The sequence below is a fragment of the Macadamia integrifolia genome, chromosome 14, assembly GCF_013358625.1.
Source record: "Macadamia integrifolia cultivar HAES 741 chromosome 14, SCU_Mint_v3, whole genome shotgun sequence".
Classification (NCBI taxonomy): Eukaryota; Viridiplantae; Streptophyta; class Magnoliopsida; order Proteales; family Proteaceae; genus Macadamia; species Macadamia integrifolia.
This window is the reverse complement of record NC_056570.1, coordinates 5,697,411-5,710,249: the sequence shown is the minus strand read 5'-3', so window position 1 is coordinate 5,710,249 and position 12,839 is coordinate 5,697,411. Positions and strand designations below refer to the sequence as shown.

Genomic DNA, 12,839 nt, shown 5'->3' with positions numbered 1-12,839 from the left:
ATGACTAATTTCTGCATACCCTTCAGTATCTAAATAAGTCAGCTCATTAGATTGCAAGAAACGAATGCAAATGCATCTTTGGAAAAATGCCAAGTATAGCATACAAGAAAGATTAAGATTTTACAAATTAATTTGCCAGAATGCAAACTACTTATCATTTGAATGCTACAACTCCGTCAAGCATGTACATATCCAAAAGCCAACATGACTTTAAGGACTGTTCAGACAACCAAGGCTGATACATGCTACACAGGCTTCACTGTTTTCAGAAGGTAAGAATTTCCTAGATAATAGAACAAGATCATATAAAACATACAGAAGAAGCTCATTTCTTGGCAAGAAGTTTCTTGGGAAGCATCTCCACAGGTGTTGTTTTGAGCAGGAAAAGCCTAGCAGCACGTTCCTGCAAAGTACCCCCACATTTCAATCCATGTTTTTGCAACTCCACCTTTAACCTCTCCATGCCAAGAACCTAATGAGAATAACATGTATATTAGTAGAGACAAAGAAAAAATATTAACAGACAGCAGCAACAACGAAAAAACTATATTACAGTAATTACACAATTAACTAGTGCACCAATCGCCTAAATGAACTAATAAACATTCATCTTCAGTTATTTCACTATGTTTTACCAAACAAAAAAAAAATAATAAATAAATCACTATGTATGAACTAGTGTATAGCTCACAGTCCACTGAGCATATCATTGTGTTGTACTTTGGTTTTTGGAGGGCCTCAAGCTCTGAAGTTCTCAACCATTGAATTTGAATATCTTATCCGAATCTCTTGATTAGAGATGATAAGGTTCCAAAGAAAAACGCTCTAGTGACTAGAAAATGGCATGAGCATTGAAGCTATATCCACTTTGATCTTCCCTGCAAAGCACATCTGATGCAGTTGCACCAGACATTAATCCTGTATGGAAGCCTTTGTGCAAGCTTGGGAGTCCCATAAGTTGCTGTTGGTAATCCAATGACTGAAAATGACCTTTGGGTAATTATATTATAGGTTGGGCCTTTAATTTTTTTCAAGTTTCATTGTAATGGGCCTAATTTATAAGTCCATAAAGTGGGGACAAAATTATTACACGGGATTAGTAGTTAAGTGTGTCAGATTAGGATACTTAATAGTTTGATAAGAGTTTGATGCAGTTGCACGATCGACTTAGAAAAAAAAATCTTTTGATTTGATTTGATTTTGTTTTAGAAATAATTTCCTATGAAATTAGCTAGCTTCTAATTTTAGAATAGTTTCCATTTTCAAGTAGTTTCCATTAATTGTTTGATTTTTTTTCTTTATATTAGTCATGTAATGGATGAACTCAGTGGTTAGACTTGATGAATAGAAATTTGGTTGAATTTTTTTGGTTTTGAAACCATGGTTGCCGACCCCTTTTTCTCCCTCTCTGAAACCTTCTAATCTCTTCTTTTCCCTCTCCTATTTTCCTCTTTAGCTCTTCTTCTTCATCTCCCTTACTTTCTTCTTTATTTATTTATTTATTATTATTTTTTTTTTAACTGCTGAATACTGTTCATCTTCTCTCTTGGACGGTAACACCAAGCACCAAAGGGCAGCTTGTTGAACCCTTGTCTCTTACCGGTTGGCTATGAGATATGGACCGAAGGTTGCTACCTCCTAGGCGACACAAACCCTAGAAGATCTCCTCCCAAACTTGGTCCTACTGGTGAGAAATCAAAATCAGATTCAGATCTGAGTTTTGTCACCGCCAGACTTAGTTGCAAGCTCGAAAATACTTCTGATCTAGACTATCGGAGATTTCTGGTGCTGGATTCATAGTACACTTGCTGTTGCGACCCTTTGATTGAAGTTTCAGCCCAAACCAAGCTCTCTTGATGAAGCCCTATCGATCTAAATCCTCCCATCTCTTCCGCCCCTGTTTTGGTCCTAGGAAGAAGATGAGCTAATCGTGAGTTTATGGTGATTATTCCCTCTTATCTTGATTTCCTATATTACCCTTATATTTGCTTTAAATTCTCTCATATCCCTATTCTTATTTTACTTTCTAGTTTATCCCATCAAATAATCATTAATCCCCTTTAAGTCCTATCTCTCAAATAGCTCATTAACTAATCTGGTTATTTACAATTCTGCCACCCCTTTATAACTTCAGCTTAATTACAATTTTGCCATTTAGTTGAAGCTTTATTTCAATACAATTGTTATTGGGTGTTGCCTTTGTTTTATTGAATGTTTAAGTGGGCCCTAAGCGATCCGATTCCGACTTTTGGAACCCGGATCAGCATCAGAGTTTTTTTTTTTTTTTTTTATTTTAATTTATATACTTTATTGAGTATGTGAATGTGATTAGGAGTCCTTTTATGAGTCAATTCAGAAGGTCTTATGTATGTAATACACTCCCATCAATTAGAGATGATTTGAATAAAGAATGAGTTCTTTCTAAGAGTTTTGGTGATATTGAGCAGTGCATACCACTATTAAAAAAATTGGTATTGGTCGACCCAAATTGGTATCTGCCTACCTGACTGATTCTGGAGCGGGTGGTGGTATCAGTCTCTGTATCTGTTACCAATCCGACCTGATATCCCGTAAATCCCATTTTATCTTTATAAAGCCGACCAGTGATGTAGATAAGCACTCGGGCTTATTTTATTGCAAATAAGCCTTGGGTTGTGTTATATATGTATTGGGCCTTTGATCCCATGGGTTTTCTTTGAAATATGCCACTTTAATGGGCCTAAAATATGGATAGAAGGTAGAAAAACGGGATTTAATACATTAGTTTAGTTAGTTGCTATTTAATTTAATAAAGGCTCATTAGGCCATTGGTCGGTTGTAAAGTCCTATATGGACTATTAGTTAGTTAGTTCTACTCTATGTTGGAGTCATAAAGTCAAGTCCAAGTCCTAATCCTATTTTGAATTCCTAGTTGTAGTAGGAGTGTCTAGTCCTATTGGGAAACTAGCTCCTAGTTGTAGTAGGAGTGTCTAGTCCTATTGGGAAACTAGCTCCTAGTTGTAGTAGGAGTGTCTAGTCTATTGGGAAACTAGCTCCTAAGTAGTTTGATTGCTATTCTGCCCTCTATAAATAGAGGAGCCTATGTACTCATAATTGGAGACTTGAATGAATGAATTATTGCGCGATTACTCTTTAGCTAAAAAAATTGTTATTGAGAGGTGAGATGCCTAAACCTTTGAGGGGTGTGATACCCAAAACCTGAGGGGTAAGATACCCATTCCTTTATTCTCTTTCACCCTTCTCAACCCTCCATCGATTCTTCTTTTTCTATTTTTATTTTCTGTTTATTGTTATTAGAAGGTCAAACCTGTTAAAGCATACAAAATCAGAATCAACCAGCTAAAGAGTTCTTGTTCTTGAAACCAATTGACCCGCATTGGTACCCAAGTTTGAGATCTGATCTACAGATCCTTTGGAGGACTGGTTCCATACTTTAAGAAGATCAATCGATCCTCTTTTGAAGGTTATCTGAAGAAGACAAGTTGATGTTCCTGTAGAATTCTTCACATTCTCTCTCTTAGGTCTGAAAATCAAGAAAGTGCGTAATTCCATAACCAGCCGTCGGAAACCCTTCATATTTGGGGTTTTTTGTGCCCTCCCTAGGGACAATCTACACCCAAAAGTACAGCTCAATCGGACTCCCACAGACCTTGCCGCACCTTCCTCTCTCCAGCTCTATAACAGGTCTTTCTCTCTCTTATCGAGTTAGATTTTGGGCTGGTTTTGCTCCTATATGGGTATTGTATCCTTGGGGATTTATTTGATGGTATTATTTCTTTGTTTCTTACTCCTATTTGTATTGTTTGGGGTTATAAATTGCGGAGTTAGTTACTTGTAATCTACTCCTGCATTAACCAGCTTCTAGAGGCCACATCTCTCAAGATTTGCATCCTATATTCTTATCGAAGTTTCCATCTGGGTATGCGCCCTTGGATTGCTGTTGCAAATTTGGGATTCTTACCGTTTAGTTTGTTCTCAACATCTACCAGAGCATTTTTGTATTTGAAGGCCAGATTTGCAGATCTACACTCTAAAGTAGTTGGTTTCTTTATCTCAGATCTGATTAAAAAAATTGATCATTGGGCCTACCAGCAATAGATCTGATTTTTTAGCTCAGGAATTTAAGTCTTCCAATATAATCTCTTCTGGAAATGGTACTCCTTTTCAATTTTTTGTTTCAAAGTTTAACAATAGACTAGTAGTTACATCAGGATATTTAAAGAAGAGGGCTACTTCATATTTTTTTCCCTCTAAATTCTAATGAAATCTCAAAATTTTGCTACTTACATGCTACAACAACGCGAAATGATGGTGCTACCAGGTGGACCCTAGATCTAAGGGTGTCACACAGTCGGTTCAATCATTTTATGTTTTTTGCATTTATCAGGTCACACCAACTGGACTGATAAGGGTTCAGTTTCAAGAAAACCAATCGAAAACGATATTTATTGGTCCAGTCGGTTTGTCTTAACAGGTATCGGTCTGCTATCTATTTGTTACTGGTTCAGTTTTAATATTCCATAAAAATAATAACAATTTTTATCAGTTTTACGGTTCTCCGGATTAACCAAAACTGAAGATGACTAATACGGTTTTCAATCTGGTTCAGTCCGTTCGCTTTTCTGGTTTGGGTTCCATTGACACTCCTACCTACAATCACGTGGATTCCTTTGATATATCTCATCTTTTTTTTTTTTTTTTTTTTTTTTTTTTAAGCACTTCTCTTCTTTTTATTTATTCTAATTTAAAGGTACCAAAATCTGTTTACGCATATTAACTCCAACGTTCAGCTCTCAACCCACTTAATCCATCATTCCCATCATTCCGTTTGGTAACAGCAACTTCCCTCCTGTCAATCAAGCAGTAAACCCTTCCTAATCCTTAGCTGAACTCAAGAACCCTCAAACTACATGCAAGACGTGATGAGAGATAATACTATCACTAACCAGCCGCACCAGAAAGCCCCTCTTAAATCTACCATTTTAATTCCAGATTAGTTTTAAGTTTTAACACTTTCCACTAGCTTTCCTAGAAACATTTGCCCGTTGTCCCCATAATACTCACAATTCCACAATCCTAACCCTGCTTACTAGCAACAGACCACATCCTACAGCCAATTTCCCTCCCCTCTCCTCCCACCAACCCCTAGTGGGTCAGTTGTGCTATCTATCCTGCATTATGATGTAAATGAATGGAGAGGACAAAGCGTAATTCTCTTTAATTGCTGGGTTTAAATTCAAATTGTTAACGTACCTAAAAGTCCTAAAGTGGTTATTAGAAAAGAATTTTTCATCTGTAAACGCTTCAAGGAATGCAATCCTGTGATAGAATTATGACTTGACATGAAGCATTAAGCAAGCATGAAAGAGTGACATCTTGATAACAGCAGCCAATGCAACAGAAACAACATAAATATGGATAAGGGTAAAAGTACCTCCATCTCTGCTGCCGAGTTGAATTCCTCAAAATTCAATGGCTTCTCCATATCCAAAATGCTTGCATCATCAACCACCATTTCATGATTTTCTGGTTTCAGCTCAACAGAATCACATAGTTCAGTAGCAAGTACTCCGCTTTCAGAACCTTTCCCCTCTCCCATAGTGGTTACGCTTGTAGCCTTACCAACTTCTTCTTCACGATTGCCAGTATCCGGTTCAAGAGAATCAGTTCCTCCAGCAGGAACATCTTCACTTCCAGAAACTGCCACCGCATCCGAATCAGAGGCATCAGGGCGTGGAACAATTGTCTCCTTGGGAATTCCAAATTCAGGCTCAACAGAAACCTCCGATTTAGTATGAACTGCTTCACTTCCAGGAGCTTCACCTAATTCAGAACCCTTTCTATCGGCAACGTCGTTTTCTTCCTCCAAGTTGCTTTCTGTATAATCCCCACCAGAGGACTCCCCTTCTGGTTGCACATCAGAAACCGAATCCGAACTCGAATTCCCATCCGCTTCCTTACTGTGTCCTGAGGAACTTCCATTATTCAGAATAACAGATTTTTCATCATCATCATCTTCACTTTCAGCCTCATCCTCCTCATCACTATCGCTCTCATCATTCGTTCGCTTACCCATCCTACAAGAATTAATAATAATAATCAAAACCGGAACAGAATAAAATCCCAGAAAAAAAAAAAGAGCGAAGGATGTGTTAACCTAAAATCTTACCATATCTTTAACCGCTTCGACTCGGGCCCCTTATCAGTCGTGATCTTACGCTTCGAGCTCTCATGAAGACTAAACGCTTCCCTCACTGCCGCTTCAACCTCTTCCCTGCACTTGGCTGAATCTTCCCTGTACTTCTCGATATACTTCTCGGATTCACCCGACCCCGACTTCTTAGCCGCTTTTGCTTGCTTCTTAAGAAAATCCTCAGCGATCTTCTCCAATTTCCGCTCCTCAGCCTCGGCTTTCCACTCTTCCAATTTCTTCTCCGCATTAACATGCCGAAGCCTTCGACCGCTCATATCCCTGCACGCATCGAAGTTATTGGTCTTCTTCTGCCCGGCTTTTGTGGCAGCACCACGGAGGAGGGATCCAAACCCTCCCTTCCCACCAAGAAGACGCAACAAGAGATGAACAGAAGGGAATAAACCATCTTCAGCGGCTACAATTAGGGTTTCTTCGCTGATATCTCGACAACCGGTGCACAATCGTTGGTGCTGTGGAGGAATCCTGGTAAGTTCGTAGAGATGAGACTTTAGGGTTTCGCCTGAGATTGTCGGGAATGGAAATTTTAAGTCTACAGATTTTCCATCCAAAAGCCTCACAAATAGCTGAAAGACCGCCATTGATGACCAGTTTCGAGCGCTCGAGGAAAGTCGATCGTGAATGATCTGGGAAGGTGAACACTACCCGGTATATATAGAGATCTTGGTAGGAGTAGGACGGACCGTTCCTAAGGACCATCTGGTCAGACCGGTCTAAAGTGTGAAGATATAACATGTGTCAGTTCATGAACGATCTGATTTGCTACTGGAAGTTTCCAGTAAGATCAGACGTTCGTTTTTGGGTGGAAGTTGAACCGGCTTATTCTGATCGAATATAGTTCAACCCAATTGGAGTTGGAGTTGGAGTTGGAGTTGGAGGTGGAGTGGGTTTTCCTATCGTTAGAGCCTAGCCGTGGGTTCGGGCTGAGGCCCATTCTAGTACACACTAAAGTCGCAATTCGCAATTCTGTGTTGCGGCTTTAACGATTTGGAGTAGCCTCCGCTGCAAATCACAAGCAATAGCGCTGGCGGAGACGGAAAGGGCTTGAAAGTGAAGAAGGAGATGAAGGACAATCTATCTGATAAAGACAGGATCTTCGATTCATATGGTGATTAGTTCTTCAATGTCTTACCTTGTAGTTGATTATAATCATTCTGTGCTTCTCTCAAACGCTGAATTAATTATTTGCCTTCTTTGATTTTTAGGGTTCAAATTTTCTTCAGACATTTCTTGTTGATCATACTCATTTTAGCTTCTGGAATTGATACAGAAATGAAATTTCATTATTAGGTAATTATTCTTAATCGATAAGTGGATGGAATTTTTAAAATGGTTAATTCGATTGAAGTTTAGGCTCCTTGAGTTCCTGCGACTTTTGAATTCCTTTATGGGGTTATTTGAATCGAATTGTCTTACTGTAATGCTTTCTGTTTAGAGAACTGGTTTACAAAACCTCTTTTTCTCCTGTAATTTTTACAGGAACTGTCTGAGTAGATTTCTTATTAAGTGTTTCTGGTTTTTGTAATTAATGGAGAAAAGGAAAGAACATTTATGTCTGGAGTTAATGCAAGTGCTATCTATTGAGATAGTTGTAGAAGCGCAACCCTAAAATGATGCAGAAGATAATGGAAAGACAAGAACAAGCAATGCACACAGATTTACGAGGTTCGGCAAGATGGCCTACGTCTCCGGTGAGATGAGATCCTATTCACTATTAGAATAGGGTTACAGCGCTCGTCCTTCACAGCTCTCAGTATTGCTTGTATTACAGAGAAAAAAACCCTCGCTACAAATATATAGGGAAAAACCCTAATCTGAAAAATACACAATTGCCCTCAGATAAAAATTCGAGCGGGGCTGTGCCCCCCTACATCCTCTGCTATGCAGGGGGGTCTCCTGCCCCCCTTGCAACCCCCACGGCTCGCTAACCGGCTAGCGGGACTGCCGGCCTGCCTGTCAAGGCGCTGCACCAGTATCTCTGGGTTAAACTGTGAAGGAATACAAGACATCGTACACCAACAATAATCCCACATCGGCTGTGGGTGACTCGACTATCATGTGTAAGAAGTACAAGAGGCCAACCCACTTCAAGCCAATTAATTTTAAGATGGAAGCCTTAATACTGTCTAATAAACTTGACAGAGAGGTGGAAGATGTGAACAATGATATCAAAGTGTATGAAGCATGTCTTCAATGCCTTGAGGAGGAGGCATGTGATGTTCTTAGTGAGGCTGATTTTCTCCAAGAGAGGTTAAAGGTTCTTATTTGACTTCCCATGTTTGGATGTAAACCTGTTTGGAATGAAATCATTGTTTTTGTTCATTCATGTGGAAGATTGATAAATCCCTTATGGCGTCAAACATCATTGTTTGGATAGTATATGGTACCGACATCACTTCATAACCTTTTGAGTGAAACACTTTGATTGGTATAATAATGGATTCATTCCCAGACATTTGTGGGTTTTCAGTATAAATGGGTATGGGTTCCAGTCCAACTTCAGAAAACAACACTAATGTGAGGAACACTATATTGGATTACACTTCTGAAATTTTAGACTATAAGATTGGGAGATAGTTGTCTGCCAAACAAGGAATTTCCATGAGACTAAGCCACAAAACATGTAAAATTATATTATATCCATAAACTGCCCCATGAAGCTATTACTTGAATCTGAAAATTTATTAAGCCTTTGTCCAATCAGAAGATCTGAATTGCAAAACTATGTTCTCTGATATTCATGTTTAGCAAGTTATGCGAACTGAAAATTACTTTGGTGCAAGATCTACATTGGAATGTCGAAAATGTTGTTTAGTTAACTCTTGGTACTGTTTACGGTTGCAGAAGAAGATGACTTGAAGTAGCAATTGAACAAACTGAGAAACAGTGTGCAGAGATAAATTCTGAGCTGAAGGACAATAATTAAAATCCAGGCGCTTTACAGAATTGGGGGAACCGTAAGTTTGAAGACTTCTAGTCATTTATAGTTCTTTGAATATAGGGAATGGTTCAGTTATCATATTTCACAAATTATCATTTTGGGATTCTCTTGATTCCACAAAATGCTATGCGTAATTTTATTTCCTCACACATAATTCTTGATTCTTTAGTGGTCCAATTTGTTTCTTTGGATGTGTCTCAGATGCTGGCATGAGTTCAACAATTTTAAGCCATAAACTGTTAGGTGAAGTTGGTAAAGAGTTATTGTGAAGAAAATAAGGAAAGGAAAAAAGAGGATGTTTTGTAATATGAACAGTGAAGACACATAGAATCACCTCTTTTTGTATACTTAATATAGCAGATCACTTAGTTTTTATATTAGTTTTGTGTTTTTACTTTCTTGCACAACCATGAGCACCCCACACCCCCCCCCCCCAAAAAAAAAAAAAAAAGAAAGAAAAGGGGGAGGGGGTGGTGGGGTTGGGCGGTTGGGAAGGGGAGAAGGGGAGAAGGGGAGCAGGGGTTTATACTGGCCCAACCTTCAGGTTATGCATATCTTCTTTTTTACCAGGACATTTATGATGGGGACCTGAGGTCTGTGATCCTTATTGGAACCAGTCCATCATAATTAAATCTAGCTCACCAAGTCGTCTGTATTGATGATGCCATTGGGGCCCCATCCTTCACACTCCGTGGAGGCCAAACTTGATATGATGTTTCTCATGGTGCAACATTGGTTGGATTAATGCAAGTGTAACTGAGACAGAAAGATGGCAGACTAAATGTTCTTAAAATATTTTGAGCTTTATATATTTCTGACATTCCAGGATTGAACTTGTAGGATTGAAAATGACAGAGTGGGGAACTACACCATCATGCAGAGTTTCAACAAGCAGGAGAATTGGACAAAAGCTGTACAGTACACCCTCTGTAATCTCGAATGGGCTCTCTACTGGTTTGTTGGGAACACTAACTTTCAGCCTCTTTCTACAATGGTCTCCTCCCATACTGGCAGCTAGCCTGCGTCATTGAAAGTACTCAGCCAGGGGGAGTCGAGACCAGGTCAAGGGCAGGGGCCTAAAGTCTTGAAAAGGCAAAGACTCCAAGAAGAAGTCAAGCCTAAGGCCAAGAACAGCGAGCTTAAGATCAGGAGCCAAAGCGAACCGATAAGAAAGAAGGAAGGCTTCATCTGCTCTAAGGCAGAGCCACTGCCCTAAATTCAAAATGGAAACAGTGAGATTTCTTCAAGTTCCTGCAATAGGCTTGTCGTACACAACATGCTATAGACCCTAATCTGATCTTTGAAACCCACCAAACTCATGATATTGCCAAAAAAGAAAAGAAATGATAATCTGTATATAGCAATATACATGCAAATCAATAGTTTGTGCATGGTCAGGAAATTGGTTGCTGTATATTAAAGGCATTTAATACAATGATTTTTCTCTCAATTTTTTGTATATTATATACAAATCTAGTCTTGAAGAACCTGATGAGGTGGTTTTCACCACAAAACACCTTACAACAACAACAAACTCAACCTTATCCTAACTTAATGGGGTTGGCTACATGGATCCATAGAAAACACAATAGAGGAAAGGGGAATGGGGAGGTGAAAAGATGAGAATATGTCGGTGAGAGTAAGAGGAAGAGGTCCAACCCACATGGCAGGAGAATCTCAGCTAAATGGTGTCGGGAACATGAATCCTAGCCTTCCAATAGGCTTTATCCAATGTCATACTTGAGACAAGACAGGGACTACACATGTCATTCCTCACCACTTCGTTTGTGGCTATTTTAGGCCATACTTCTATTGAAAATATTATAAATTTGAGCATGGTTCAAGGAATGGTGATGCCTATCAAATCAGTTTGGAATCAGATGGATTTGAGGTTGGAATTGGTGGAGGCGAATGTTGCCGATTCCACTTACTTGAACCTTGAGCATGAGACATACTGCTTTAACAAGGAAGCCAGGGCAAATACCTATGGGTTGAGGGAAGGAGTATCATGGAATCAAGTATCGGATCGGCCGATACGATCGTATCAGATCAGTATCGACTGAGACTAATCCCAATACTTAGTCGATCTTGAGACGAGGATCGGTATCGATTGGCGATCAGATACCAATCCTGATCGGCCGATCCGACATGATCCATGTAAATGATTTTTAAAACCCAAAAAGGGGGAAAATATGGTGAAAATGCAGATTCAGGATTTCCAGCACCCTTTTCTCCTATTCCACTCCTCATATTTACAGAAAACTTGAAGGGAACCATGGTTTCTAAGCTAGAATCATACTTGAGGGTTCAATCTATGCATTCAAAAGTCAAAATAGGGCATCATGAACACCATTTTTACATGGCAAAGGTCATTGTAACAGAGTGCGATGGGAAGAGTGTTGAATGAATTAACTGTGGTGCTTCCATTTCCCATGTCACTCCTCAGCCTTTTCAGCAACATGATAATTACATATTCCATTAATTAGCCAGTCTTTTTTTTTTTTTTTTTAGCTCTGATTGCAGCAACAATTCCAACAGGCATTATCTTGGAGTTTTAGATCTACCGCCGCCCCATGACAAATAAGTGTTAATGCACAACCTATCTCGAGAATCAAGATGAAATAAAAATTCTTTCGCTTTTCAAATGCTTTTAGACTCAACATCCGCAAGCAGCAGCAGCAGCAAATATCTTGTACCCAATCCTCCAGCCAACGAAGTTGTGCTCCCTTTCTTAAAATATCCAATAAGCACTCCAACAACCATGATCAATCCTTAAGGAATCGTAAAGCAAAAATCATGCATCTTGATCAATTGGGTACCTCGCAAAGAAATTCTCCAAGCAATCAAGGTAGTTTTTTAGAGATCAATTGCAAATCTAGGGCTTCAAGACATCCCAGTCGGAGGATTGATGCTTTCTTATAGATTCATAGGTGGTAATGGCGGTTGACATTAATAAGTGAGAGAGGGTACCTCGAAAGAAATTCTCCAAGCAATCAAAATAATTTTTCAGAGATCAATTGCAAATCTAGGGCTTCAAGACATCCTGTTCAGAGGATCAGTGCTTTCTCACAGGTGGTAATGGCGGTTGAGAAAGTATCTTTTTTTTCCTCTAATTTTGATTTTCACATTTTACTGAATTTTTTAATTTTTAACATATGTTTTTTTTTTTTTTTTTTCCTTAACCGATCCTGTCTGATACAGGGACCGATCCAAGAAAAGTGTACTTTTTCCCATCCCCGACCAATCCAGAGCCGATCCTTACCGAGAACTAAATCCTTGAGGAGTATTGATGGCTAGCCACGGATTTTATTTTTCACTACCATCCACAACACCTACTGGGTCTTACCATTTTCCAACTAGTGGGGCTGGTAACCAGTTTGAGTATATATCTGGGATATTACTTGGATAAACCATCTGCCAAATTTCAAATTTTGTGGTCTATTTAAACCATATAGTTCACATTTTATTGGGTTTTCTTTGACCTTATTTCATAGTTTTCACCTCATATCTCGCACATGTGGGAACCTCGTGCCCAGAATATGCTATAAGTTAGTTTTATAGTTTTTATGGGCCTCATGATTTAGGTTTCAGCCATTTTGGATTTCATGGTTTAAGGTAGAAGGGTTCATGGTATCAACTTCCAGTTTAATGATTTAAAGTTGCAAATTTTAGATTTCATGGTTTTAA

At 39.0% G+C, this 12,839-nt stretch overlaps 1 protein-coding gene and 1 long non-coding RNA gene across 3 annotated transcripts; one reads left to right on the top strand and one right to left on the bottom strand.

Annotated features, from left to right (window-relative positions):
- Positions 1–77: 77 nt before the first annotated feature.
- Positions 78–6,847, bottom strand: LOC122061588 (replication stress response regulator SDE2). Its single transcript, XM_042624944.1, has 3 exons — positions 6,170–6,847; positions 5,435–6,077; positions 78–472 (listed from the first exon to the last, which is right to left on the bottom strand). Exons 1-3 carry the CDS (start codon positions 6,790–6,792, stop codon positions 326–328), a joined length of 1,413 nt encoding a protein of 470 aa, XP_042480878.1. The 5' UTR covers positions 6,793–6,847; the 3' UTR covers positions 78–325.
- Positions 6,848–7,066: 219 nt separating this feature from the next.
- On the top strand, positions 7,067–10,602 carry LOC122061590. 2 transcript variants are annotated; one of them, XR_006134686.1, is made up of 4 exons: positions 7,067–7,319; positions 7,417–7,501; positions 9,056–9,168; positions 9,993–10,602. It is a non-coding gene; the product is annotated as an uncharacterized LOC122061590 (long non-coding RNA). The 2 variants fall into 2 exon arrangements; XR_006134687.1 differs by lacking the exon at positions 7,417–7,501 and having other exon boundaries at positions 7,072–7,319.
- Positions 10,603–12,839: the final 2,237 nt, after the last annotated feature.